A 23,898-nucleotide genomic window follows, 5' to 3' on the forward strand; every position below is an offset into this window, starting at 1 on the left:
GATAAGAAAAAAAATCTGCGCTGTCTTATCACATCTCTTGAAACGAAGACATGAGTGCTCATTGGGGGAAAGTTATAGTGTGGGTGTGAAAGGTCAGGCCTTTGTTACGTTAACTCAACTGTTTGTTAAAGGTTCAGTGTGTAGGATTTAAGTGAAAGGGATCTATTGTCCTCTCTACGGAGTCCGCCATGTTTTTTACAGTAGCCCAGACTGGACCAACTAAACACCTTTTGAGTTTTTATACAACTGAAGGTTACCACAGGTTCTCCTTCATGTAAGGAAGGGGACGGTGAGGTGAGGAGTATTCATCTGCAACATGCAACTTCACCACTAGATTCTACACACACCTTTAAGTTAATGTGTTTTTGTTTTATTTATATTCTGCACACATTTGGATCAGTATTGTAAAACCAGCCTCAGTTTATAACTCAATACCAAACTGAATCAAGATTTCTTTTAAATATATATATATATATATAGGTATAGCTTATATTTTTGTACTTAAATATCAACTTAATGTGCTCAATACATTCTTAATGTTCTTAAAAACAATCAGCTCAAATAAACGAGGACATTTATTTTAGTCGTAGTTTTATATATTTTTATAGTTTTATACATTCTTTCAAATCGGAGACGGAGATCTCTTAATTGAGATCTTACCACTCCTGATTATGAGGCTGATTCATTCGCTTTTGTTTTCTTCCATTGCCCGTAGTGCCTCAATTTTCAATAGCAAATTAAAAGAGTTCCGCTGAAATTTAGTTCTCACCGTATTTTTGTACTTAAATAATGTGGCTGTTTTGACAAATGGAAATGTTTGGGTTTAGGTTTTCTGGGAAAAAATCCTCCTTGAAGTATTATGATGCTGTGGTATATTCAGATACAGGGGTCAGTTTAACCACACAACTGTGTAAACATGTATAAATGTATACATGTATACATACCCAAGAGGCCACTTGTTTCCATTTCAGCTGATTCAAATCCCTGAGCTGAACAATCTGCCCAATTGTCCCTAATGTCCTTAATGAGGACAGCACATCATGCTCTCTTTTAAAATCTGCAGTTATGCCTCCCACCTTAACCCTGGGTGAGCTTTTGTGATGCACTTCTATGATATTGTTAGTCACATGACATCACTTGAAGATATTTGCCTTTGCCGTTACCCTCTGGAGCCACGAAAGCTTTTGTCCAACTTTTTTTTTTAGTCCTTCCCCAAAAACCCGTGGACAGACATCAAAGTCTAAAATAAGCAGAAAGTTCCCTTTAATCTTTTTATATTTCAAAATGTCTTTCATGCAGTACATGTGTAGCAGAATCCAAGTATTCAAATGTCCATTCAAACAATAACCGTGCTATTTAAATGTCACTGTAACAACAGTTTAATTGTTTATCATTCATTGTTATCAAAGCAACATCTAAAAGAGCACATGCTGAGTGCCGTGGCCAACGTCGTCCTCCATCGACAATGTTGTGTTGTGCAGATTAAAGGCACTCAAATCTTCAAACTGAAACTCAGCACACAAACTCCGACAGCTCCACCTGGGACCCTGAAGCTGCTTGCTTCTTTGAATTGAGCCACGTCATCCAGACAGGTATTTATCTTTCTGACAGCTTCTTCTCCTCCTCATCTATTATAATCTTCAGGCAGAACATGTTCTGAGTACTTAACTCTTAACCCTCGACACATTTGTTTTGAATCTATACAAGGTTTTTAACAACACACAGGGTGCTGCGACAGAACAGAACATGAAACAAGTCACTTCTATCTTCAAGAAATTGAGGCGAGTTTAAATTTCACATGGGTTCACGGCAAAAGTAACACAACCAACTTTATGTCTGAGTTTGTTTTGGAACACAATGGAAATATTTGCTGTACAAGTGCCAGTATAAAACACAGACACACTCAGGGCAGACAGTACTGATCAAGCCAGTGACTTCTTTTTTTCTGCTGTGTAAAGTGAACACAACCATGCAAGTACACAATGTACTGTAACACAGGGCAGAGTCCAGACTCCAACGGAATATGATGAACAGAACATTTCACAAGTCTCTTCTTGACTGAGATTGTACATAGTGAACAGGACCAGTCTCTGGACAGGTAAGACATGTACGAGTCCATCCGAACCAAACAGTTTGTAAAGGATATGTTATGGTGGTGGTTTGATAAAATACAACAAAGAAAAACTTGGATGTTTTTAAGTTATTCTGACTGATTAGACCCCTAGAAGGCTTCAATAAACACTTTGCCATCGTCATCTTCTTTCTTTAATCATCCTCAGTTGAAAAGGCAATAACCGGTAATGGGAAAACTAAATTTGACTTAATTGAAAGTATTGTGACACAATGGCGTCACAATATGTATTGTGTGGTCTTTCTTGCCTAGCAGCTCCCTACATCTCTTAAGCAAGGCAGCAGTGGAAGGAAAGAGCAGACGATAATGTGACACACAAAAGAACAAAAACCAACACAAGGATCCATCGCCTCTGCTATGATAGACATGAAGGGGTAACAATAAATGGCACACACTGATATAATTTTCAACACACAAACCAAAATGACTGAAACATCAAGAAGTGCATTTCCAGAGTTAGCATCTACTGATCTACAGAAAAACAAGACGTTTATAGGAGGCTTGAGTGACTGCATTTGTTGACCCTGCATAAGACTTTGCTGCATCTTTCTTTTCTTTTACCCATCAGATCAAAACTGCAGCAGAAAAGGGGAGAAAGAGTAATAAAGCACATTGTTGTCATCAAACCTTTAATTGTAGAATAAAGCTTTAAAGACTGTTTCATGATTCCAAGAAAAAAAAAAAAAAAAACACATCTCGATCCTAATAACTTGGGATTAAACTGTTTGGTTGTATTTTAGCAAAATTGTTAACTTGATGAAGCTGGGCTTTGCTATGACTCGTGAAATAATATAATCTACAGAAAACTTTACTTCTCTTTAGGACTACCCTTTTTGCAAACATTTTCCCAGACTCACATTCATGAAGTGGTGATGTTGTGATTGTTTTGTGATGAAGATGGGACTTGATAAAATGATAATAGAAACACATATCTGGAAATCCAAAGGGTTTTTTGTATTCAATATTGTGCTCCTCGGTTTAACTCTTCACATTAGTCATCCTGTTATCCTCTGAAGATGAAGGAAAGGGATTTTGGGATGGCAACTGTTGTCCAGTGTTCACTGTGTATGTATGTGAAGAGGAAGATGCACCATGTCTCTTAGCTGCACGTATGTATGTGTGGAGAAGTGTGGAGTGAGAGCCAGTCCAGTTTTCAGTTCCACAGTCCTGCTGAGTGACAGTGACTCCAATCACCTGACAAGTAGATGTTTGGTGACCCACGATGATGAAATCGTGCAGAATTGTTTAACGTTTCCAGACCAATCCTAGTTGAAAGAAAAAGGGCCGCCACGTATCACAACCACTGGCTCTTGGTTTGTGTGTTTCAGTGCATGTCAGGGTCCCAGCTGGGTAGTCTCTCCAGAACAGCCTTATGGTCCACACCCACACTGGCCACCAGTCCTCCTTTGTTGAGTGCTGCACCACTGTAGTCAATGTCCTCTCCCGTCAGGGTCGTCATGTGGCCTCCTACAATCATAGTAATAATCTGTCCTTAGTACGGTGCACTACAAACATTTAAGTCAACACAGAGATGATAGAGACACATTCAATAAAAATGTAAACAGCCCTTATTACTAAACACTCATTTGGCAGATGTTTTTATCCAAAGCAACTTACAACTGAAAGACACAAAAGCATTAGTACAGTCGGAGAGTTTCAGTAATGACTAAATGCTAAATCGGTTCAATAAGACAAAGTTCAGGAGATCAGGTTAAAAAGTGTCACAGTAGGTTGACATATTAGGGGGTTAGACGTGTTAGGAGAGAAGCTGCTCTCAGACGAGAGGAGTCTTCCAGAGGCTCTTGAAGATAGAGAGGGGACGCTCGTGCATTTGGCAGGTTACTCCATCATCAAGGAACCAAAACCCTGAACACTCTGGATAGTGATTGACTTGTGTGCAGGGATGTCACTGTTGGACCAGAAGGAGCATAAGCCTGTATGATTGAGCTCTGTAATCAGTGACTTCAGTGGGATTCTGCTGGCCATAGATGATTTTCATAGATGGCAGCCATTTTCCTCTGACAACATGCTCAGGCTGGGTAGCTCAAATGCTAATAAGAACAGCATAATGTTGCCCTTCTGTGATTTATAAGTCATTGACACATAACCTGACAAACTAACTAACCAACTGAAGAGAATGGATAATTAAAATCTGGAGTGGCATGGGACTGTGCTTCAGGGTTTAACAAATTATATTTCATAGTTCATTAGCTGCCATTAGACACCAATATTTGCAAGTTTGAACAGAACCTGACATTAGAGATCTCTTCTCACTGGTTTAAAATGAGCAGGGCTTAGTTGGAAAAATGTGATGTCACATACAACAATATCAGACGTTCAGGTACCAATCAGGATGTACCAACATTTAAGTCTGATGACAGTTGTGGGGACCATTTGCTTTTGTTGCCAGCCCTGTCAATCGAATGTGATCACATCACACCCACACAGTCTTGAAGAAGCAACTTCTGAGCATTAAACTCTCAATTAACAATTTCTAAATATGATCTCGAACTTGATTGTTGCTCATTTAGTTAGGAGCATTTAATGTTATAGAAGAACAATGAGAATTTGAAACTTAAAATTCTGGAATGTAGTCCAGTAAACAAAGTGTGTCCATACCAAAAGGAGTTTTGTTTGTAATCTAAATGAAGAAAACCAGAATTTGAAACTGAAAAGGACAGCACACAATGGGATATAAGAACTGTTACAGTACCCAGTGCCGTCAGTAGAGCTGCACCAGCACAGATGTCCCATTTCTTAATGAAGGTGATGTGGACATAAATATCTGCCTGGTCTATAGAGGACTTTTCATCTGCTGGCATCTCCAGGAGTGCCAGAACCTTATATCCTGAGAGAAAGATGACAAATATCAGATCATGAATTGATAAAAATGGCAAATAAACCAGATAAATAGTCAAAATAAGAGTGTAACAGACGTCCCATTTCAAAAATCATACCATAAATATACAGATTTAGCCTCTGTCCTTTGAGACAGAAACATTAAGAAGTATATGTTGTAATGAATGGACTTCTGTGGTCCACAGTAAAGACTATGTGTATGTTTACTGGGAAGGAAAAAAATATACAGTATTTAACAGCATTTAAGCGTCAACTGTACATGCAATACTTTTAAATGTCACACACTGGAAAATATGAAAGAATGTTCTACTAACCTGCTCCACCAGCTTCTGTGATTGTTGTGCTGTTTCCAAAAGCATCATGAATATAACTCTTAACTTTTCCAGAGTGGGAACGTGACACAATCACACTTGGAGGGCTGATGCTATAGGACGAGCGGGGATGCATATTCGATCCCTGACCCACAAACGCCCAGGCTGAGGGAGAGATATGACAGAAATCTTAGACCGTATGGTTTAGCCACAACCAGAAACCAACCATGTAAAGTTCAGAAGGTGGATGTTTAACATGCAGAAGTAAAAGGTGTGGAAGAACACATGCTTACCAGTGAACCCAGTGAATGGCTGGTGTATGACCCCAATGACTGGCTTGCCATCTACTGCCACACACACCATTGTGGTCACATACTGAACCAAGTTCTCTGTGGAGAGAGATGAGTCAAAGTCAGGATCGTAAAGAATAGAAAAATCATAAAACATAATTAAAAAAAACAAACATCTGATGTCATTGATCTACTTGTTAACTCTAGTTTCATCACATCCTGTCAATATCCACAACAATCAGGATAGTGATAGTGACATTGAACTAAAATGGCAGGTGATCAGTCCGTAGTCCTCCACAGCCAAACTCAATACGAGGGCACTGTGTTCTTGGTATTGTTGTAACCAGTTATGTGTTCAGACTGACTTTGGCACTGCCAGTCTGGCAACACCTCATCAGTTAAAACGAAGGAGGCTGTGTTCAAGAAGATTTGCACCATGTCATCTAGTTATGCATCCAGCTCGCCAAACAGAAAGATACACGCAAGCTTACATTGGTGGTGGAATTATCCAGTATCATATCAGAAGTAGAATGAGCAACAAGTGACATGAGCTGCTGTATCCATTTAAAACTATAGAACATCAGCAGCTACAAATGAGAAGCTGCCTCCTGAAGGTTGTGCTCACTGAGCTTTGCTGAGAAGATTCAGAACTATGGATGGTGTAGTCAAGTCTTTAGTTTTTTTTCTTACAAAAATATTATTTCTAGAATGGGAAAAGCAAATTCACAATATAACTCAATGTCACCTTTGAATTAATCTATCAAGGAAAAGTTATATCACGATAATTATCGCTATCATTTTATGGCCCAGCCCTGACCCTACACCACCAGTGCACCCAAATCCATTTTTCACATGTACCTATGACTCCCATGAGCTTTAACTGTGAACCCAGATCTAAACCCAATGTTTTACTTCAACTTGTGCTCAGCTCTCATTCTTATTATAGTTATTAAAGAGAAATACCACCTCTCAGTTTGTACCACACAAACAGGTGGAACATTATGGTCTAATATGACCTCTAAAAAGATCCTTAAAATGAGGATGTGAGACTCCAGTGACATATTCACCTGTATATTCCTGTGTGGCGTCTAAAGGATCGATCCACACTGTGACGCTCTCAGAAGAAGCCTCCTTGCCTCCTTCTATCTTGTCTAGTATGTCAGCTGGAATGTCCCGGCTCCAGGTTGCTTCGTTATCCACCATGCTGTCATGTTCCTCACTGTTCACCTGAAAGCAAACACATGCAGACAGAATTATGAGTCCTATGCCTCAGGCTTATTTTAAACTTTAGACAGTGGGAAGGCATTATGTTCTAGGCTTTTCCAGCTGGATTTAAACTTAATCAGGGGTGGGGTCCTTCTGCCCTCCAGGCCATATAAAAGGCCCCACAAGGCAGTTTGATCCACCCTGCAAAACTACTCAGAAATACAAAAAAAATTACAATTTTTTTTTTGAAAATAGATCAAATTAATAAATATATAAAAATATAGAAGGACATTTTTTTTTGTTGAAGTCAAAGACCGTCAGCATTTCTAGTTAAAGAGTATGAAGAAGTATTAGGGCCAATTGAAGGGAGAAACAATTGTGACCCTAAGATGTTAGGATGGTTAAGAGGATGAATGTAGAGCATCTTGTTAAGTTATAATTTACTGGAGTGAAAATAAATATGTAATATTTTGGCACATCAGCACCACATTATCAGAACTTTGAAAAGACTGCAAGAAAATGTTGATTTCAAAGAAAGAACCACACAGACTTGGAGAAAATGTATTCTTTTGTGGAGGAAATGTTTGGTTGTGGTTCTATTTGTGTGATATTCTAAGTTATTTCATTGTTTCCCAATAAACAGGGAGATTGGGAAGATTTTTGATCCAGAAAGAGTGAAACTAGGACAAAAGTTCGATTTCGAGAGTACAAAGATATTTAGAACCTCCTCAGACTATGCGTACACACAAATGAAGGCCCGGCTGTCCTAGAATATGTAAACACACACCCTTTTAACTAAATGCATAATATGTTCAAACTCTAAAAAAGTCTTTAATAGACAAAAATAATTTAATTTACTAATGCATTGACCAAATGTATTAAATTACCATATAATGGACACCCTTGCATCCTCATCATTTATTGTCTTTAACTATACCAGTTGAGATATTGAAATGTAGCAATTCTTTTTAAACCTCGTCACTCTGGAGGCCACACTATAGAGAAGTGTTCCTTTTGTGGCTTCCACCTCCTACACAATAGTTTCAATTTCTGTGCTGAAATTCTTTTTCTCTCTTATAACTTCAACTTCATGACAAACATATGTCCTTTTATGGAGAAATAGAGGCTTGGCAGTATGCGAATTACAGAGAGCGGACACGCGCCTGTCGATTTAGAATGCTTCTGATTCACAAACATACGCAAGGCGGTGAGAACAAAATCGGCGGTTGCACACACGTGTCATGAAGCCGGCGGCGATTTTGCGAATGCACTTATTTTCTTGGGACAGTAAGAACATTTCTGCTCACATGTTAGTGAATGAGGCCCAATGTTAGTCGGGTAAGTTTTGTGGTGAGTGAGCTGATATGACACAAATTCTCCTTCTGAATGCTGAAACCTCACTCAGAAGGAGAATTGGTGAAGGAGCTTCTGAAAGTTGCTAGAGCAGCTGGGACCAGTAAAAAAAAATTTAATTATTCCAAAAGTATCAGTTTGTCGTGAGTAACCATCACGGATTTACGGATATGGTGCAAGATACAAAAAAAAAAAAATACTGAGGGACACTGCAAAAAATTGTTCTTTCCCTCTTGCCTTTGGCAGCTTTGTGGTCGATACCAGTCTCTAGCAGGGTCCTGCACATGCAGGGTGTTCTATTTCAGGACACATTCTCGTCCCCTTCTGCTTCTGTGATAATTGGTCAAATTGACAGTTGACATTCATCTTTTAAAAACAAGTATTTCTGGAGTTTCCACATTCTACAATTAACGACAACACAGCAGCAGCTATGTAACACAAAGAAGAAAAGAAACTTTTACAACAGCTCCAGTGCTCGTACTCACCGTGACTTCAGGGAAGGTGTTCTTTATGAGGTTATACATCTTTCTGTGGGACTGCAGGTCACCGTTGGTCAGCAGCTCACTGGCTCCCTCCCTCGTCTTACCCTTTGACCTCTCCTTCAGGCCATTTTCCTCATGAACCTTCTTCACCTGGAGAAGGAGAAATGTAACTTAAATGCTGCTAAATCGGATACAGCTCAAGGAGCCCAGATGTACAGCTGTGTTTTTATTTTTTTAGAGGCTGTAGTCAAAAGCTGTGTCCCAATTCAGGGGGCTGCAATCGATGGCTCCAATGCTGAACAGTTGATGGTACACATGTTTTTTTTTTTTTTAAAACAGCGGCCATTAAAACGTTCTCATCGTGTCCAACTTTAGCTCTGTTGCTAGACAACAGCCAGAAGGGTGGGACAAGCTGTTGACGCTGATCATGGAAAGCCTCTGTAGACCAGACCGTCTCATTTCAGTTTGGCCTTCCTGGTCTATGCGGCCCACAGAGACCGGATCCTCCAAAGGAGGCAGCCCCTGAATTTAACCACAGCTAAAGTAATATTTAATGATTCCACTACAGTGTAGAATATTGGTTCAGAGAGTTGCGTAGAAGGTTTAACATTAGCACAGGGAGACATCACTTTTAGTGAGCTACACAACACATCTGTGCTTAGCAACAGTGACTCAAGTTCTCCTTTCACTTAACTGTCTTGCCACAAATGATCTGCTAACTATAGTTTAAATAAAAGTTATGCAAGTTATGTAAGAAGATAGTTTAGTCAAAGTAAGTTAAGTAACTAGAAAAGTTGTCACAATGAAACCAGTAGATTACAAAAACATTGTTGTGACTACTGATAAAAGGAAAATGAAACAATGCAATATTTGTGATACATTGGAATTGACCCTAAATTAATTGCATTACCTATAATCAACCAATAATGAACTGATAAGTTTACATATAGTTTAAAATATTAATAATTTGTTCTTTAGTATGATAAAGTTGTTCTATAGGCAATAAGAAAAAAAAAATAGTCTGCAGTCCCACATCATGTGTGTTCTCATGACACTGGCGAAACAATGATTATATGCTTCTACTCAGAAGGATTTCAAATGCAGTTGTGATGATAACTAATATGTGAGCATTGATCTGCCAAAGAAACATGGTTTTACCTCTCTGCCACCAAGTACAGCCGCCTCCACTGAGATTGCCAGCAGGTCCCTCAGATCTACGTTTCTCCTCTGTCTGCAGACATGGAGGGACAGAACAAGAATGTGTGAGGCTACAAAGCAGCTTTCACTCTCACTGAGCGTGATGACACTGACACCAGTAAGAAGGAAACTGTAGGACACTGCCCCAGTAGTTTTATGAAGGAGCTCATATGTGTGTGCCGATATGCAGCATCTTACAATCATACTAGTGACGTGCCAGACAATTGCCAAATGGACAAAACGTGATCATATGAAAATGGTAGAATTTTCATTAAACTCAGAACAAATCTTAGAAAAATTGAAATAAGTAACAAGATGCTGGTGAAATGTTTGAGATTCTAGAGCAAAGAAAAAACACTCGAGGTTGTTCTAAAAAAGGCATTTCCAGAATGCAGAAGTATCAAAAACAATTTAAACAAATATTTTTAACTCTGTTTCTCAGTTTGTGACAGTAGTTCACTAATTCAGATATTACATTTTAGACAGAAGTACAAGCATTTGGGACTTGAAGGTGATGGTATAAGGTTCAAGACCCCAGGCTGCAGTTTGACAGGAACATCAGATATAATGACAGCTTACAACACCAGCCATGCAAACTGATATGATATATGACCCTATATGATATGAGCCACCACTCATACCTGGACATGTACAAGCTTAACACATCATCACATGCTTTGCAGCTGATATGGAGTTACAACACACACAAGAGACTGAACACTATCTGAAACACCATAGAGATACTGTAGTCAGGACATAAAATGTAGTAATGTTAGCCTAACTTCATAGAAGAGGCGATCGGCAGGACGGTGACGTGTCCTGGTCGTGTACATTACAGTTGTTGTGTCCTCACTCGGGTGACTGAACTCGTAAAGAAACCGGAGAAGAGTCTGACCTGAAAGCAGCCAGGCGGCTGGAGATGACCCCGGCGTACAGGTGGTAGATGACACCGATTCCTAGAAGGAGAAACACCCCGACACCCAGCGGTGACAGCCGGATACCCATCGGAGCCATGGATCGAGAGAGACCCTCCGAAGTTGAAACACTGAAACAGGAGCTGAGCGTGCAGCGCGGCTGGAGGAAGATGAGGGCTAGGTTGACGTGTCACAGGCTAACGGAGCTAACGGAGCTAGCAGCTGCTTCACACCGGCAGCTGGGTTTCAGATAAATGTGTAGACTGTCATGAGGAGGAGACACAGGAGCTGTCACAGAGCCCGCACGCACGCACACACACACACACGGGATAATAAGTATTCGAGCCGCTTAGCTTCGTCCGTCGTCCTCCTCCGGTGTCAGTGGTGTCATGTCTGCAGTAACATTCCGCTCCTGTGAATGTGTCGGCTCCTTCTAGTCACTGCTCACTGTTCACTGTTCACTGTCCCAGCCGAGTGTTCCCAGGTAGAGAGGAAGAACAACCACTCCTCTGTTCCCTCATCTTTCCTCCTCCTTATGCACACAGCGGAGGTCACAGCTGCACCACTTCACTTCCGGGTCAACGTCCGTACGTCGGTGCTGACGTCACAGGTTTGACTTTGCGTTCCTCCCATTTATTGAAAATATACTTTATTGACTTAATGTGTGTATGTATTGTTTCATTTTTGAATTATTCTGAGTCATATTTATTTATCTACATGACTTTTTATTGAATTGCACTGTCAGTTTCTGTGTTGAGCACATATCCGCAATGTTTGCAGAATTTGTTAATAAAGTTGTTTAAAAAATCCAAATTATTGAATTATATGAAAGTCAATTCAAATAAAAAAATATATTATTCAATTCAACCAAAACAACTAAGTATAGCCTATACATTAGGAAACCATGGAACAAGAAGTAAACCATTCTTGTGATGTTTCAATATAATGACTGATTTCTATTTTGAATTTCAGGCTTTCTTTTTAGTCCAGTTGCATTTGTGAATGTAGTATTTCCCATACAGAATGAAAGGGTTCCAAATAAACTGTATTTTACAATCAATGTCATTCCTATCAGAAAAGAATATAATGAATCATTGCACTAAAACAATGATTGGACCAATACATTTCTTACAATTATATTCTAAATCTAACCAAAATAAATGTAATGCATAAGGCTTCAAAAAGGACACTTTGTCTTAGTTTTGTTGTTGCAAAACACACAATTTACATAAAAATCATCTCTGAATCTAAAAAGCACCTGGTTTACAGGATATATCAATTGTATAATTTTGAAAGAAACTTTGAAAATTGATGATAACATATTACTTCTTAAAAGAATTCCAAACTTACTTCCACTTTACATCCAGACAAACTTGGCATGAGGGTTTGTGTCTTAGTGGTCTGATAATACATACATGGTTTTGGTGTAGTTTAGTTTATTTTTTCTAGAAAAAATTGAAAACACAGCTAACAATAGAAAAATTGGTTATTTATGCCATGTACATTATTATGTATACATTATTACACTGAAAAGATGCAAGGTGCTCTTTGTAAACTGTCTACACCAAAATAAAACAGAGTAAGAAGTGATAAAATGTCAGTGTTCAAAAAAATTCTTAACATTATATTTGTGTATCTCAAAAATACAGGACACAGGGGTTACGATTGGTCAAAAGTTTGAGGACACCCCCATTTTCAAAGCTGTTTGATAATGAATCAGACGGAGCCTTCACATGAAGAAGAGTAGCACAGTCTCTAGAATTAAATATTATGGAGCTGCTTCGGTTGAACTGAACACAAGATTAAACAAAAGTAAAGTACTAGGGAAACTTCTGCAGCAGTGTCTAACTAACAGTTGGATTTCCATTGGAGACAGAACATCACAAGTGTGTTCAGCTGCTGGATGAGTTGAAACTTGAGATAGCTGGACGGTTGGAAAAATTGAGGGGTCGAAAAACGCAAAAGACATTGCTCATGGTGAACATGTTCATTAGATCATCATTCTGTACAATTCCATCTGCCCAAAATGTATTTAATAGGTGAAGTCTGTAAATCATTTGATGATTTTACTCATTGTCGTTAAAGCCAGGCTGCTTAGCTTCATGAAATACCAAAACGAATCAGCAGTGTGGTATAAACACTTTGCTTGGTTAGTGTTCATGTGTGGAGGAAGAAGTCAGAGACACAGCAAACAGGATGACTGAATCCTTAAACTAACTATCTGCATGTTTATATAATTACACCATGTGGTCAGATATGGTTTTAATAGACTTTCACCAGTATTTTATGAGCACGTGGTGGCTGTGGATCAGGAGAGGAGAGCTTTGAGTGAGGGTGTCTGATTGTTGAAAGAACCTAAACACCCATTGACCCCAGGGAACATCACAACATCATGTGTCCAGGTGCATCACAAGTTGATGTCTTTCACAAGTCACATATTAAGTTTAAAAATAATCTGAAAAGCTGATGCTTCTATTCACTGAGTATTGGCTGAGGAGGAATGAAGTGTTTTTTGTATCATGTGGTGAATCAACATCTGACTCAGTGACTGGACCACAAGAGCCAAATGGGAAAAATAACACTGTCAGTGACAATACCCTCTAGTCTGAAACTCAATTACGAAAAAACTACAGGTCTGAAGAGTTTTTCCAGAGCTTTATTCTTCCAACAAGCTCTGAAACATTTGAACACATGACATTAAAGTAATACAAAGTAAACAGGTCTGTGGATTCATTAGAGTTACAGCTCTGCCAATTCAAGAGGGAGCTATAACATTGATCATTTTTAATTGACACAACTGTCCTTTAAGGAAAACTCTCTCCTCTTAAAGATTATTGATAATATGAGATGTTGTTTTGGGAGGAAACACCATCACAGTGTTTTCCATTATCAGTGAGAGTTAATTTAATCTGCTGAACTCTTCATTGTTAGATTTCCAGACTGAATGCTGTGACTGTTTCCATGTTCTCTTCCACTTCAAACACTGAGATTCAGCCACAACATCACCTCCTCCGCATCTTCTCTCCTCCTCTTCGTCTTCTTCTGGATGGCCGATTTTGTCATTGACTCATTGTCATCATCTGCTATCCTTGTCATAGAGATCGCTCCTTCCTCTGATGTCTCTTCATCTCTTAATATCCTCACTTCCCCTCTTCTTCTCCTCCTTCTCCTCCTCGCTCTGTCGGCCATCTGATGGAGATGTGGTAAGACTTCAGCTCCTCCTCAGATACAAAGTCAGGGGCGTGGCTCATGATGTCATGACCCCGGAAGGACTTGGGGAAAGCAATGACGTCTCGGATGCTGGGAGCTCTGACCATGATGGAGACCAGCCGGTCCAAACCTAGGAAAGCATGAGTTATCAGAAAACTGAAAAAATATATAACCGTTTTTACCTCTTCAACACATTCATAATTCAGTTTTAGTCACAGGGTTACGTTTTACATTTAATTTACAGGATATTCAGTTTTCTCTTCTCAATTCACTCCTGCCTCTTTAAATTATATTCCCTTGATTTACTGATGTTTTTCTCACAGGCTTTGATTTATCACACATGATATCGACTGATGTTGCCTTGTCAAAGGTATATCATATCAATATGTATGCAGATATAGCCAAACTAAACTGTAATAAGGAAATGTTTTACTGGGTCATTGTGTCACTGTGTTAAATAACCCTGGGCTGTTCCTTGGTCCCCCGCCCCTGTGGTGATAGTGACAACAGGTCCCCACTCGACCTTACTATATAAATTGAATTGAATTCCAACATTAACATCCGTTTCTTTTTTTTAATTGAGTTAGCCTTACCCAAAGCAATGCCTCCATGTGGTGGCGCTCCCGAGTCCAGAGCCTCCAGCAGGTGAGAGAGGAGACTGGAATCCTCCTAGAGCAGACATATGACAAAAGTAATTATGAGCGCCAATTAATAAACCCTTAGACTGTATATAAAGATGGACGATTTGTCTCCACTTCCTATTTAGAAATTAAGCCAAAATTTCCTATATGCGAATGTTGCCATCTTGCCCCAATTTATGACATAGAGAAATTGTTTAGGCAGTAGCGATCGGGGGATGTAGCCACAGTAACAAGGCCGCACCTATAGATGTGCTTGACCACACTTACCGGAAGTCTTTTTAGATTGGTTCATGTCCCATCTGCTAACACGGAGGAGGCAGAGTTTATGACCGATATTGCAGCTAGCCTCCAACAGGAAACAGAGATACTTTGGCCTCACTTTCGGGAGCCGTCATGTCGTCCATCTTTAAATACAGTCTATGATCAGCCCGGTCCCTGAGGTAGACTGACCAATGACCACATACAGTGACGTACCTTGAGGATGTTCTTCAGCACATGCAGCTGCTCTGAGGCTTTGTGGATACGGATGGATCCTCCTCCGACCTCACAGCCGTTCAGCACCAGGTCATAGTGCTGACCACGAACCTAAAGTGAAGTTACACACATGAGACTTTCACATCACAAGAAGGATCGTTATTTCTATTTATCCTCAAATAAACTTAAATTAAAAAAGGAAATTAAAGAGATTTTGATAGGACCTCCATGGCTACCTTGTGAGGTTCAGTGTAGAGGAGCTCTACATGCTCGGGCAGTGGAGCAGTAAATGGATGATGGGCTGACTCCAGTTGCTCTGGCTCATCCTCTTTGGGCAGGAAGAGAGGGAAGTCCACAACCCACAGGAAGTGGAAGGCTGAGAGATCTCGTAGTGAAACACCGTGAGACTCCAGGAGCTCTGCAGACTGCAGACGAAGACTGCCAAGCAACATGCGCTGAGAGCAGAGCACAGGTGTAGGAGGGTAACAGGAGAGAGGCAGGGACATTAAATCATCTTACATTCAGGTGTATCTGTCTTTGCTTATCTTTCCCCTCATCAGTCTAACATAGCCTTCGTTTGATGTCAGTGTTTCTCTTACCACAGTGTGCAGGGAGCCGGCTGCCATCAGCAGCAAGTCTCCAGGTTTGGCTCCAGTCCTGCTCAGCAGCTCCTCTGTGGAGGAGACAGACAGCAGCTTCTTCAGAGGAGACTTTAGTGTCCCATCTGCCCTGACCCGCACCACACTCAGCTCCTTGAGACAGAACACAAGTGAACAAAAACATTTTAATTGACTTATTGTCACCTGTAAAATAAATTCCTGTGATGCTTCTAAAGTACTGTGTCAGAGAGCTTCTCGACTGCATGTTTCACAGGACTGAACTCTGCATCAACATAAGGATGGTAGTTCAACTTACATGTTAGCAGATTGGTCCAACACATAGGATCAGACTGAAATACCTCAACATCTACTTAAGAGATGCCATTTCTCACATCAATGTTTGAATTTATCCAGTGCTTTGGTTTATGAGCAGATGCCTGTGAATCTCATCACATCCCCATCATCTCAGATGTACTTTGTCTTCAACGCTAATGAGCAAATGTTAGCATGCTCCCATGCTCGGGGATCATGATTAACATTACACCTGCTACAAATCAGCATGTTAACATTGTCCATGTATATGCCAACATTAGCATTCAGCTAAAATGAACTCCTTGGTCTTGTTTAACTGCAGAACACTGGACTACATTACTGGTAATGTATGTGCAAACACATTCTGTATAAACAGTCATACACAATGTGAAACTGTTTGTTTGTTTCCATTCAATTATAAACTTTTAAATTTATTTTTCCCCAGACATATCAGGAGACAAGAAAGACCCTATATGCATGTGCATTTAAGTGATTTTATGAATTCCATACATTGGCTTAATAACAAACGTTACAAATACTTGTATATAATATTTGTATTAGAAAAGGTGAGGGGCAGTCTATTGTGCAAGAGCATGGGGAGGGATATAATGGTTTTTGGAAACCAAAATTTGTTAATAATTAAAAAGGAAGGTTAAATGATGAGGAAAACAAAATAAAAAGTATAGAGAAAGGAAACATTTTATTAAATGTTCAATTCGAATTAATTTGTATCCATAATTGTTCTAATTCATGATTTTATTTCCTGTATCCACTCTACATTCTTCCTTAAAGTACAGCATTAGTCCAAAACAACAAAAAGACAAACAGAAAACTAGACTTAGAATTTTTTTATTATTTGTAGATGACAGAAAGAATGTAATAATGGCTTCCAAGTGTATTTTTTTAAATTATATTCTGATATTGAGTTATTGGCAAAAACAAAAACATATAAGTTGTGAGTCCACAGGGACCTCGACCTTTCTTCTCCAAATTCTAATCACCGCATCCTTGAGTCAAAGTAAATGTTTGTGCAAAATTTGAAGACATTTTCATAAGTTGTTCCTGATTTATCATGACTGACGGATGGACTGACAACCCCAAAAAATAAAGCCTCCTGCCTCGGCTGTCACTTGTGTGAGGGCATAAAAACTGACACACAAGTGAACTTACAAGACGATATCATATGTAAAAGTGATGGAAGAGAAAAAGAGGAAAGATAAGTCTACCTGTCCAAATTGAGTCTTAGCTGTTTGTTTCAGTTCCTCCAACTCTTTCACAGTGAAAAGTTTCTGTAGGAAAACACAAAGAAAATCATCAGATTTGTTATGTTTGTTTACTATGTTATGTTGTTATTATGTTCGCTCTCTCAGTAGTCATGTCTCTCTATTATACCCAAAGAATCTGCTGCCATAGGAGACAACATTTCTCTTCTTACCGCTCCACTGGGGACACAGATGGCCTGAACGGAGCCTCCTGGATGACTCAGAGCTGATCTGAGGAATTCAATTTCCGTGGATAAGAAAACCTCACTGAGGTCGATCAGCTGGACAGAAAGACAAGAAGAGAGAGACGGGGAATCAGACAGAGAGACAGATACAGTATGTAGGAAAAATGTGTTGGACCACCAAACAAACTGCTGGTACAACACACATTACTCACTCCCTCTTGAGCATAGAGATGATGACAACCAGAAGAACATTTTCTGCCTTTCTAGTTTTAAGTCAATTTATTTGAATTAACATATCCAACATTTATTGTGGTCTGGCAGGACCTAACAGACATGATCAGGATTCAGGAGAGGTGTAATTTCAGTAATAATGTCAATAATGGATGACTGGCAAGTTCTCTCCTTTTGTTGAGCCATACAGAGAATAACCCAGCGCTCACTGAGCTCTCATTGTCTCTGTTGGCTTTTAGAAACAATGTCAAATTATGATTATCAAACTAAATCAGCATGCAAAGGAGCTGTAGAAACTTTGCTGTTTCAGACTTAAAATCCAATCTGGTTTTCCAACAGAGTCTTTACCAATGAAAGACCAGATCACACTAAATACATAATGAATGAAGGGAATAAAGCCAATCTCTGTTTTAGCTGAATTTGCAATAAATCTCTTGCATTCTGACAGGATTATCATCTGAGGGCTTTTGAAAACATTCCACCTCAACCAAACAAGGATTATTTTGTGTTTGTATTTGTAAATGTTATTAAGCTGCAGGGAGTGCATCTGTGAAGTTAGTTTGAATTAAACAGCAAATCTGAGCATTAAAAGGAATTAAAATAAGGAAATTTATATTTCAGAAAGGCAGAACAAGGTGTTTCATGAGTGGCAGCAACACGACATTCGAGATACAATTTTCCTTCATTCTCTTCTCCTGCCAAAGGCTCAGTCTTTTGTAGGCCTCATGAGAGCAAAAGACATGAACTGACACACACAATACACAATAGAACCCACCTTCATACTGAATCTAGTATCCGGTTTGTCCACACCATAGTCCCTCATGGCCTCCTCATACGTCATGGTTTGGAAAGGAATCTTAATCGGACCATTCTCTGCGGGCCAGGAGTACTGTAATAAGCCCTCCACCAGGGACATGATACCTGCCTGGTCCACGAAAGACATCTCTATGTCCACCTGGGGGACGAGATTAGAAGATGAACCAATCCCATCACAACTACGAGGACTGTAAAACAGAAAGCAACGCCTGTGATAAACACAACAAACCAGATCTTATCAGCAGCTGGACCAAAGGAAAAATAACTGTGTTTCCCACATTCACACACCATTCACCCCAACATGCAGCTAATGAGTGCAATGAATGAGAAGAAGAAGAGTGACACTGAAGAGAAAATAAACAGGAAATACGATTACACAAGTGAGTGAAGAACATTAGAAATGGCAGTCAGTGGAGTGCATAGCTCGGCCAAGACAGTTCCCTTATGAAACCATATATAAGTTCACTAGATCTGGTCTGTTATTTGCACTCACTCATAAATATCAGTCCCCAAAACACGCCAGATTTTTTTTCATCAAGTATCTGGAATTATTTTCCACGAGATAGGGCGTTTTTCAACCTTTTTCTTATTCTCTCACTGCTAAGGACAGTGAAATAAAAATTCCTGGATCCGCCCCCTGATCCAGATCCACCACAAGATTTAATGGTTTCTTTCCTGATCTATACCACTTCCTTTTACCAAGTTTAGTGTTATTCCGTCCAATAGGTTTACCATAATCCTGCTAACTAACCTCCTTTCAAGACCCAGACTGTGTATTTTCCTGTGGTCTAGCTGTAAGGATTATTTACCCAGGTGGCAGGGTTTAACTCCACTTACAGGAAAAACTCTTTAACTAACCTCTCTGATAAGAAAATGCTGAATTCTTAGACCAGATCTGAATATTTCAGCACCAGGACTGATCGTACCGACAGCGTGTGAGTCCCTGCCTGTGTCTTACCTGGGTGAACTCGGGCTGCCGGTCCGGTTTGGAGCCCTCATCTCTGTAGCACCTTGCCATTTGGAAGTACCTGCCACAGTGACATCAGGGGAGAAAGGTCTGCATGTTGCATTAAAGCATCAAAACACTGACTCTGTCCCAGGCGAAGATAGAAACAGACAGAATGAGGAAACCTTCATACAAATATGTAACAACCTCCAGCCTGTACCCACCTGTCGATACCAGCCACCATCAGAAGCTGTTTAAACTGCTGTGGACTCTGGGGGAGGGAGAAGAACCGTCCTGGTTCTCTGGAAGGAACCACAAACTCTTTGGCTCCCTGGAACACAAAGGAACATGCAACATCTGGACCTCAGCAAAACACTTTAGAGAAAGGTGGCACATAAAATATTATTAAAACTAGTTTTGATGTAGGAATCTCAAGTCATCGCCTTCATCGTTTTTGTAGGTTTCTACTGCAAATTGTAGTAAATTAGATTCCTTGTTTTTGAAATCATTACCAGATGAATGGACCTTCTTACCCCTGGTGTTCTTTTGAACAAGGTGGGAGTTTCCACATCGACAAAACCTACAAATAGAAAAAAAACAAACATACGTTGTTAAAACCAGGTCTGATAGTTAGAAGGGACTGCATTCTACTCCTGGTTTCTACGGTGTTTCATATCGGGATTTTCTTCCGTTCCCACAAACCCCAGTGACAGACAGGTTATGGTAGGTGGTGAGTAAACAGTGGTGGTGTGTATTGATGTCAGTGTTGCTGCTCACGTCTGGTATTAACATGCGTTCCAGGTGATCTGACACCATTGGACAGTAAGAACATCGGTTCACACCTGACATTAGAATATGTGTCCACATGTGTCTCCAGTGACCACTTGTGATTAGACACACATTCGCCATTTCGGTTCACAAAATCCACATGATGCGGTTTTTTGCTGGCAGGAAGCAGCGGTGCACTTCACATACTTAGTCTAGTGGAAATGAAAAGAAGAAATTCCTTTTGCAGGCAAACATCCGCCAAGATATTTGACACACACTTTGCAGACATCATGGACAAAGCCAGCACACACTATTTAACACTTTAGTTTAACAGGTGACTGAATATAATTGAGTATATACTTAATCTTAAGCAGAGGACGTCAGTTGAGTAGACAGTCCTTCAATGTGGCCCACTTGCTTGATCAGATCTCAATACATTCTAGGTATATCACACGAGCTTCTGATGTGTGATCAGATCAACTAGGACACATGTTAATGCCAGGTCTGAACCAGGTTTGTGTTTTCTATAGGACAAGCTCCAGTCAGCGACACTGTTAAAAAGACCAAGCGAGCAGAGCGAATAAATCTTAAGTCTCCATACCGTGCACGTTACAGAGGTATTCTCTCATCTTCATCACCAGCTGAGATCTCAGTCTGAGGTTCCTCTGCATCTGAGAGGACCTCAGGTCCAGGTAGCGATACTGCATCCGCAGAGACTCGGATTTCTGTACAATCAAAAACACAAAAAAACAAAAAGACAATCCATCATGATTATCAACAATAATCAATTTCATTACTTGCTCTCTGAGTATTTGTAAAATGTTGTACATGCAAGTACAGTTAGCCACTTACTTTAACAAAGTCTTTAATCTCAAAAGGCAGCTGGCGGCACACATTAAAAACCTCCACGTTCTCAGCAAGGACTTCTATTTCTCCTGTTGGCATCGCCTGTTGGTATGAACACAGCAGCATCAGGAGACTGAGATCTAAATGATTCATGACTTGTTCAAAATAAACGCTCTGCTAACAAAATGTTAACAGAGATAAAATTACTTATATCCACATGGAGTGGATAATGTGAGACTTTGAAAACCTCTGGCCCTGCAAGCAATAATCAAATATTCAACACACTCCCCCTTAATCCCTTGGTTTTTTATAGTCTAGTGCTGAATGACATCATACGAATAAGAGGATCTGCTTTTGACCTGCAGTCTAATTGTCTAATATTATACAGACACACACACACACACACACACACCTTGTTCTCCTGTCCCGCTGGTCGTCGTCTGACGGTTCCTGTTACCTTGATGACAGACTCAGTTCTGAGATCGTACAGCACTGATTTCAGATGTCCTGCAGACTTTAACAGAGAAAAACTGGTTACATTTTGGTTATATATATATAACATAAATGTTTCTATTATTACACATATTTTCCTATTTTCTTTTATATCTTTGTTGGAAATAGTTTATAATTATCATTATCTTTGTTATATGACTAAGCCATAACAGACACTGTATTTGTGGTATTGAGTTGTGTTCATTCTTACCTCTTCTTGAGGAATTAAAATTTGCGTTAATCCACTGAAATCTCTCAAGATGACAAACAGGTTTTGTCTGTTGGAGGCAGAAACAAATTGTGTCAACACAACTGAGCACGAGACCTCATGGGAGTCACCTCAGTCTGAAAGCCTTTTCCAATCCCCAGCACCAAAGTTGTATATAACTGTAACTAAACATCTTAAACAGCAGTGAGTGATTGTCTGAGAAAACATAGGCTGACCAACCACTGAGGTCTAATCATTACCTCCACCTAGGGGGTCATATTTTCATTGTTGTTTGTTGCTTTTCTTGTCTTTCTGTCATCTGAACTTTTAAAAAGGAATGGGACGTGACCCAAGATGAACCCAATACCTTTTGGAAAGGATCTGGAAAAATTGGATTCAGGAATTCTTTTTCAATTTCTTCTCATGGCCAGATAGGACATTAGCCTTGGTGGTGGTACTGAGAGAGTTCACTGACCAGATGATAAGTATGCACATGCTGAGCAGATTGTTCAGGGGAAATTAAGAGTATTTTTGTAGGGATAGCAATACAGGTCCGAACTGAAATATCTCAACAGCTACTGGGTGGATTGCCATGAGGTTTCTACAGTCATTCGTGGTTCCCAGAGGATGGATCCTAATCATTCTGATCATCCTCTGATTTTTGAATAGTTGTTTTTTACAACTGCTGGATATATTACAATTGCTGCTAGCTGTACTAGGCTAACATTATACTTGTTCAATATCAGCGTGTTCGCATCATCACTGAATTTGTAATGTACACACTCACACTTCAAAATGTCTACCATAGAACTCATTACACACTTTGTAATTGTGTTAAGATCAGTATCAGTGATACCTGAGGTACTGGACCCAACCACACAGAGTGACTGTGTCTCCCACATGATGGGATCTCAGTTCTCCACAGCTGTGACTCCTGAACGACCAACTGCTGGGACCTGACAACACAACAGATCAGACCGATTCAACGTCCAGCAGCACACAAGATGTACATGTTGGTGCACTGTAACATATTATAGAGTTATACAAGTAAACCCAGGTAAAACCAGGGGTTAGGCCACAAAGACAGCTTTTCTGTTTGTATTGTAAGCTAAATGTTTTATCACTAGCCAGGGCAAGAAAAAAGGTACACTACTTTAGAATAAACATCTATAAATTAAACATTTACACAAAGTTATAGTTAATCTCATCAAGTCAAATTTGTCCTTGTAATTCCTGCTGTTGTCAGTAAAACCAAACAGAATATGTTCCATCTACTGCAGGTGATCAACTTTTTCAAAGATCCTGTCATGAGTGGTGGCAAACTCCTCCTGATTAGACACATCTATTTCAACTGACCTACATCTTGTAACCATAACAACGGCTGCCCCATCATATCAATACAGTAATTATATGTTCATGAATATTCAGGAGCAGTTTTCACATCCGATGACGCCTTTTGTGGAACAGAGGTGAATGGGCCACTGACGTGCACACGGTCCAACCTGACGTGAGAGCAGTGGTAAAGACAGAACGTGCTTCACGTGGTGAGTACCTGTGGGGGGGGGCTCGGCCCTGCGGAGAGTGTGTGAGCAGCTCAGCTGTCTGACAGGAGCTCGTCCTTGACTGGAGGTCGAAGCGGAGCTGACACACCGAACACCGTGAGCTCTGAGAGTGAGTCCGCTCAACAACCTCCGCACTGCGGACATGCTTCTTGTTGTCATTGTGAAGACCAGCTGTCCGCTGCTGTTCCACTGGGGGAGTTTCCTCACACTCAGGGAAGAGCTCACTGTGGCGAGGACATTATTCTACACGAGTGATCTCACACTCATACACGAACACGCCGGTGGGCAGCCCCCCCTACACGCCGGGTGGGCTGGATGATAAACCTCGATCTGTGAATGAAAACCTCCGCCTGCACGTTATCTGATGCTGTTTCCGCAGTTTAGTTTGTCCTCGCCATCTCCCACGATCCGTAACTCATGTGGATAAACTCTCCTGCGTCATCAAACATCGGCACAATGCTCATCCATTCACGTGGGAGTCTGTGAAATACGTCATCGAATGGGCCGTCACGTGGTCAAGACCAAAGTAATCGATCTGCAACACAATCGATTCAGGCACTAGAGTTGAATATTGAACAAATTATAAATTAAACAAATAGCTAA

At 40.1% G+C, this 23,898-nt stretch overlaps 2 protein-coding genes across 2 annotated transcripts; both read right to left on the reverse strand.

The window, feature by feature from the left end:
* Positions 1-2,835: 2,835 nt before the first annotated feature.
* On the reverse strand, positions 2,836-11,346 carry bpnt2 (3'(2'), 5'-bisphosphate nucleotidase 2). Its single transcript, XM_034613016.1, has 8 exons — positions 10,725-11,346; positions 9,791-9,863; positions 8,636-8,782; positions 6,659-6,818; positions 5,595-5,690; positions 5,305-5,466; positions 4,845-4,979; positions 2,836-3,598 (listed from the first exon to the last, which is right to left on the reverse strand). Exons 1-8 carry the CDS (start codon positions 10,841-10,843, stop codon positions 3,456-3,458), a joined length of 1,035 nt encoding a protein of 344 aa, XP_034468907.1. The 5' UTR covers positions 10,844-11,346; the 3' UTR covers positions 2,836-3,455.
* Positions 11,347-13,379: 2,033 nt separating this feature from the next.
* dars2 (aspartyl-tRNA synthetase 2, mitochondrial) lies at positions 13,380-23,773 on the reverse strand. The gene is made up of 17 exons (XM_034613011.1): positions 23,286-23,773; positions 22,590-22,689; positions 21,737-21,803; positions 21,446-21,547; positions 21,040-21,135; positions 20,789-20,912; positions 19,953-19,999; positions 19,644-19,750; positions 19,432-19,501; positions 18,433-18,612; positions 17,415-17,522; positions 17,206-17,268; positions 15,668-15,820; positions 15,305-15,523; positions 15,069-15,179; positions 14,547-14,622; positions 13,380-14,083 (listed from the first exon to the last, which is right to left on the reverse strand). The coding sequence occupies exons 1-17, from the start codon at positions 23,452-23,454 to the stop codon at positions 13,884-13,886; spliced, it is 1,992 nt and encodes a 663-aa protein (XP_034468902.1). The 5' UTR covers positions 23,455-23,773; the 3' UTR covers positions 13,380-13,883.
* Positions 23,774-23,898: the final 125 nt, after the last annotated feature.

Source organism: Hippoglossus hippoglossus, chromosome 17 (assembly GCF_009819705.1).
Source record: "Hippoglossus hippoglossus isolate fHipHip1 chromosome 17, fHipHip1.pri, whole genome shotgun sequence".
NCBI lineage: Eukaryota > Metazoa > Chordata > Actinopteri > Pleuronectiformes > Pleuronectidae > Hippoglossus > Hippoglossus hippoglossus.

What these genes read in the sequence shown, in the direction of transcription:
- dars2 (XM_034613011.1), bottom strand. Translation starts at nt 23,454, where the DNA reads ATGACAACAAGAAGCATGTCCGCAGTGCGGAGGTTGTTGAGCGGACTC. An exon ending in TTTTAATTCCTCAAGAAGAG is followed by an intron (nt 21,548 to 21,736) that starts GTAAGAATGAAC and finishes TCTCTGTTAAAG; the next exon opens with TCTGCAGGACATCTGAAATC. An exon ending in ATACTAGATTCAGTATGAAG is followed by an intron (nt 17,523 to 18,432) that starts GTGGGTTCTATT and finishes CTTTCTGTCCAG; the next exon opens with CTGATCGACCTCAGTGAGGT.
- bpnt2 (XM_034613016.1), bottom strand. Translation starts at nt 10,843, where the DNA reads ATGGCTCCGATGGGTATCCGGCTGTCACCGCTGGGTGTCGGGGTGTTT. An exon ending in CTGTACTTGGTGGCAGAGAG is followed by an intron (nt 8,783 to 9,790) that starts GTAAAACCATGT and finishes CTCCTTCTCCAG; the next exon opens with GTGAAGAAGGTTCATGAGGA. An exon ending in CACAGAAGCTGGTGGAGCAG is followed by an intron (nt 4,980 to 5,304) that starts GTTAGTAGAACA and finishes TCTTTCTCTCAG; the next exon opens with GATATAAGGTTCTGGCACTC.